Source organism: Seriola lalandi, unplaced genomic scaffold (genome assembly GCF_002814215.2).
Source record: "Seriola lalandi dorsalis isolate HSWRI2012SDOR001 ecotype SW California unplaced genomic scaffold, Sedor1 jcf7180002054507, whole genome shotgun sequence".
Taxonomy (NCBI): Eukaryota; Metazoa; Chordata; class Actinopteri; order Carangiformes; family Carangidae; genus Seriola; species Seriola lalandi.
In genome coordinates this window covers 29,452-34,783 of record NW_019525060.1, presented here as the reverse complement: position 1 = coordinate 34,783, position 5,332 = coordinate 29,452, and the positions used below count along the sequence as shown (strand labels likewise).

Here is a 5,332-nt window from a genome sequence, read left to right as displayed (position 1 = left end):
GAGGGGGGGGGGAACATGAGAGTCCATTAGGGATGTCCCGTCTCTCGTGGCGATACAGTAATTCACGCATAAATTTCACAGCTATCATCATCATCATCATCATCATCATCATAGTTGTCTTCGTCTTCATCATTGCATTGGCCCTGCACTACAGTGGTCATCAAGAGAGCGAAGTTACAGAGTGAGCGATGCTTTCAAACATACATTATTGCACAATCCAGTGAGTGTACACAGCTGCGAACTCTGGCATACTTTAACCACAGACACACACACACACACACACACACACACACACACACACACACTCTGTAACGTTGACTGGCCTGTTCTGTGTGTGTGAGCAGACTCTTTCAGCGTCTCAGTGCATCATGAAGGAATAAAAGCTGGACGAGTCGGAGCTTGTAGGTAGTACGTTATCTTTTCCCGCTTTTTTTACAGATTGATTTTTTTATTTTTTAAAACACTGATTATTATTATTTTGAACCTGAATTTATTTCCCCAGATCTAAAAGTTGTCGGTGGTTGTTGTCCTGCTCAGAGAAGAGCAACGATTACAGGAAATAACTGGGGAGAAAATGTAAATAAGCTGTTAATTACATATTATTAAACAATACATGGTTAAATTATATCGTATTGAGCTCTGATTCAATTATATTTTCACACAGATTTTTGAATTATCGATATTGTAAATACACATTTCACGAGTTTATTATAATCAGAATAAATAACCAAATAAAAAAAACAACCACATACGAACATTAATTGTTCTGTGGCCACTAAGATCTGGATTCGGATTTGATGCCATTAACTTCTAGTAACTGGATCTTTCCGTCTCCAGTGAAATTTGTCTGATTCAAAATCCGTCATTTGTACAGAGCTAGCTACGTGGTAAGAAATCCTACTGTGCATAAATTATGTTTTCAGACTTTGAGGAATTTTAAACATGTTGCATTGGCGTGAAAAAGCGTCAACGTCTTTGGTTGGATTTGATCGGAAAACGTTTTGGTTTTAAGGTTCAGTGACGACCGTTTTTTCATTTTTGGTCAATTTAAACGGTTTGCGGTGATTTTCAGCGACAGACTCAGTAGCGAAACAACGATGGTGAACGCCTGGTTTTACATTCTGCTGAATCAGACGTTCTCAAGGAGGAGGATGATTTGCCCCCTAGTGGCTACAACTTTAAATCCTCCAGGTAAGTATGTGAAGGATAGTGACGCCGCTTGTCTGCAGGTACACGATGGTAAAAAGCAGTTACGTCATGATCTTTGGAATCTGACTTGTTGGTTTTTGTTTTTCCCGTGTTTTTAAATCTTGCAGCCGACGTCTGGTCGGGTTTCTTCCTCAGGACACGGGATCTTCTGAGTGACAAGTCTGATATTTGAATCTCTTATATTTGTGATGACCAAAGATGTGTCTCCCTCTCTCCTTGTCTGCAGATGCAACAAGGAGCTCAAAGGAACCAGAAAATTCTCCCGCTCCCAGAACCTCTTTGGCGTCACAACCAGACTCTACAGATCCTGGTCCACAGATCCGGGTTCAGACGGATCTGGATCAGCCTGACGGTCTACAGGTTCTGGTCCAGCCAGTGGATGAAGTTGTTCATGCTCCTGTGTCCGACGCTGGACATCATCGGCAGGAACGCGAACACCATGCAGCCGTGAAACCCGTCGTCGTAGTGATCACTGGTCACCGTGACGCCGGCGTCCTGCAGGCGCTTCGCATACATGAGGCCGTCGTCCCTCAGCACGTCGAACTCACACGTCATCACGTACGCTTTCGGCGTCTTACCCAGAACTCCTTGCTCCGCCAGCAGCGGCGCCGCCCTCACATCCACCAGCGCCGGCACCTCGCCCACAACCCCCGGCGATCCCGTCTCTTTAAGAACCGGCCGGAAGTGTTTCTTGCGCTCACCTGAGAGCAAAGAGGTCCAGTCCAGTCTGGAGCGGGTGTCGGCGCCGATGGCCGGCTGGTCCAGGGAGCTGTGGTTGTTGGCGAGCAGGAGCGGCTCCAGGGAGGAGTCGGCGCCCAGGTACTGCAGCCAGAAACGAGCCATGACGGGCCGGTAGAGGATGGGCACGGCCTGGTTCTGCTGGTAGGACGGGGTGTAGAAGTCGAGGGCCTGCAGCACCGGGTAGATCAATGCCTGGGCCTTGAACCTCGCGCTCAGACTGTCGTCAGAGCTGAGCTGCGGATACAGGAGGGAGGCACAAATCAGCTGATGTGTACGGTGGCCCTGAGGGCTCACACACATGCAAACACGTAATCGGAATTAAGGCAAATGATGTTTGTTTGTTTTACTGAGACAGACTGGAATCATTCAGTGTGTTACTTCGATAAAGGAAGTGTAGAAACGTGTGTGTTCTGACCTCAGGTGTGTGTCTTCGTGTAAGATGCTGTATGAGATCTGGATATCGTGAGACGTGCGTTTGTTTCGTTTACCTCCTGAGCCACGGCAGCGGCCAGGTTCCCCCCGGCGCTGTCCCCGGACACACACACCCTCCCCGGATCGATGCCGTAGCGCTCCAAAACCTGAGCGGACAGGAAGGCCCGGGACGCCGCCAGCGCATCGTGGTACTGGTCTGGGAACACCGCCTCCGGAGCCAGACGGTAACTATAGCAACAAGACAATATTGTCATGCATCATACCGTAAAAGCCCCAGCCCTGGCAGCAGTGATGTGTTAGCACTGACACTAACGCTGAGACATTTAGTTGATTCATCCATTAGTGAGAATTAATCACCAACAATTCTGATAATTAATTAATCACTTAAGTAATTAATGAATCCATTCTCTGCTTCCTGCCTCTTCAATCAGAGAGATATCAGCTAACAGCAGCTTCGGTCTGAACTTTCCTTCCTCTAAATGAATGAGTTTGTTTTAATGTGACAGAACTCACTCTACAGACATCACGACAGCATCCAGATCCTCCGCCATCTTCCGGCAAAGACGGTCATAGGATCGCATTCCTGCGAAGCAAGTGAGCTCAGTGTGAGTGATACTGACGTTTCACATACAACAATGAAGGTTTTGTTCTTATATTTACTCACGTTCTGATTATTATCAACCCCAGAACTTTTAAATGTAAGAGTCAGGTTGGTTTAATCTGACCCGGGGTGTCACAGTAAAATATATTCAGCTAAACTCGACTGAAGCCGAAACATTTTTCCTTCAGAAAACAGAAAAGTCAAAGATTCAGTTTTTCAGAGTTTTAAAAACCAGCACTCACGGCCGCTGCCGAGGGCCCACCCTCCACCGTGGAAGTATATGACCCCTCTCTTCAGCTTCTTCCCGCCCTTTGGCTGGAAGACCCTGGTGGGCACGCCGCCCAGCGCGGAGTCGGTCACGAGCACGGCGGGGCAGGAGCGAGCCTCGATCACCTCCACCCAGGACACCACCTGGTTCAACAGGTGGACGCGATGGCACACGCCCAGAGCGTGAGCCACGTCACTCTGGAAACACAAACACACACAAACACGCCAATTATCACCTGAGCTGAACGGACGCTGTTCTGATTCCTGCAGCAGGTGAATTTAACTCCGAGGTCAAGAAAGACGTTTAAATCAAAACTTTATTGATAGAAAATGTCTTAAGGAGAAGAGCACAGATGTTTCACCCTCAAACTTGTACTATTTTAATATTTCGCAATTTGAAAGTTAGAGGTGATCTCTCACCTGAAGCGTCTCCCTGTCAGTGTGATGATGGAAAAACAACAACAAGGTGGAGAAGAAACAAGAGCTGTAAGCTGAGACTCCGCAGGGCGTGAAAACCTGTCCTATACATTGAGTGTGTGTGAAATCTTGTTGCTCTGCATTGGCGCATTAGATTATAAGATTTAGGTGTGTGTGTGTGTGTGTGTGTGTGTGTGTGTGTGTGTGTGAGTGTGTGTGTGTGTGAACTGCCGGTGCAAAGTTTAAGAGGAGCTTAAGTTTAATCTAACATGTTACATACGGCTCTGTCGTAACAGCACAAGGCCGACGCCACATATTAAACAGGTGCAGGTTAAAGCGCGTTCAGCAGCAGGGTCAAAGGTCATTTCCTTGTTATTCTGACCACCTGAGATCTATGTCATTCTGTTCTATGTGAATCTCTCTCACTACACTCTACTCTCATCTCTTAATCTGTTCTATTCTCTTGTGTAATATCTCTGACCCCTCACTACATCCATCTGTATCCTCTGATTTTATCACAGTAAATTATAAAAGTGGGCTTTAGTGTAGTAGTAGTAGTAGTAGTAGTAGTATTAGTATTAGTGTAGTATTTAGTTAAGTAAAGAAGAGTACAGTGGGCTATGGTATAATACAGTATATTACAGTAAAGTACAGTAGAATATCACGGGCTATACTATAGTATTGTGCAGTGCAGTAAAGTATACATAGTTAGCTATGGTATAGTAGAGTAAATTATAGTATAGTATAAGTATTAGTATTGTTGAGTAAAGTAGCCTATAGTACACCTAAGTATAGTATAGATAGTGTAATATCTGTAGTTATATATAGTTGGCTATAGAACAGCTAAGTATAATGTAGTATAGTATAGTATAGTGTAGTATAGTATATTGTAGTACAGTGGAGTAAAGTTTAGTATAGTATAGTAGAGTAAAGTAGAGTTAAGTATAGTGTAGCATGGAATAGTAAAGTACAGTATAGTACAGTATAGTAGAGTAGAGTATAGTATAGTACAGTACAGTATAGTATAGTATAGTACAGTATAGTATAGTATAGTACAGTATAGTATAGTATAGTACAGTATAGTATAGTATAGTATCGTATAGTATACTATAGTATAGAATAGTATAGTATGGAATAGTATAGTATGGAATAGTATGGTATAGTGTATAGTATAGAGTAGTACAGTGGAGTTAAGAAAAGTTTAGTACAGTATAGTAAAGTATAGTATAGTATAGTATAGTGTAGTATAGTATATTGTAGTACAGTGGAGTAAAGTTTAGTATAGTATAGTATAGTATAGTATAGTATAGTATAGTATGGAATAGTAAAGTATAGTACAGTATACTACAGTATAGTACAGTATAGTACAGTAAAGTATAGTATGGAATAGTAAAGTATAGTATAGTATAGTAGAGTATAGTATATTATAGTACAGTGGAGTAAAGTTTAGTATAGTACAGTATAGTATAGCATTGTATATTCTCAAATGTGCTACTCTATTTTTCCTGTTTTATTCTACTGTGTTTTCTACTTAATAACTTCCCTCTCTACTTCATGTTATGCTCTTCTAACACTGTGATACAGTATTACTGTTATTGCCTGTGACCTACAGTTTCATACTACTATTATTTACAGAATATGCTGACAGGTTTTTGTAACACACCT

At 43.1% G+C, this 5,332-nt stretch overlaps 1 protein-coding gene across 1 annotated transcript in view; it reads right to left on the bottom strand.

The window, feature by feature from the left end:
• Positions 1–8: 8 nt before the first annotated feature.
• The window catches only part of LOC111660115 (neutral cholesterol ester hydrolase 1-like), a 6,609-nt gene continuing 1,285 nt past the window's right edge, over positions 9–5,332 (bottom strand). The window contains exons 2-5 of the mRNA XM_023413249.2: positions 3,226–3,448; positions 2,896–2,965; positions 2,439–2,610; positions 9–2,184 (exon numbers count right to left, since the gene is read on the bottom strand). Of these exons, the coding sequence (XP_023269017.1) occupies positions 1,564–2,184; positions 2,439–2,610; positions 2,896–2,965; positions 3,226–3,448 (1,086 nt within the window). The 3' untranslated portion in view covers positions 9–1,563. The remainder of the gene's footprint in view (positions 2,185–2,438; positions 2,611–2,895; positions 2,966–3,225; positions 3,449–5,332) is intronic.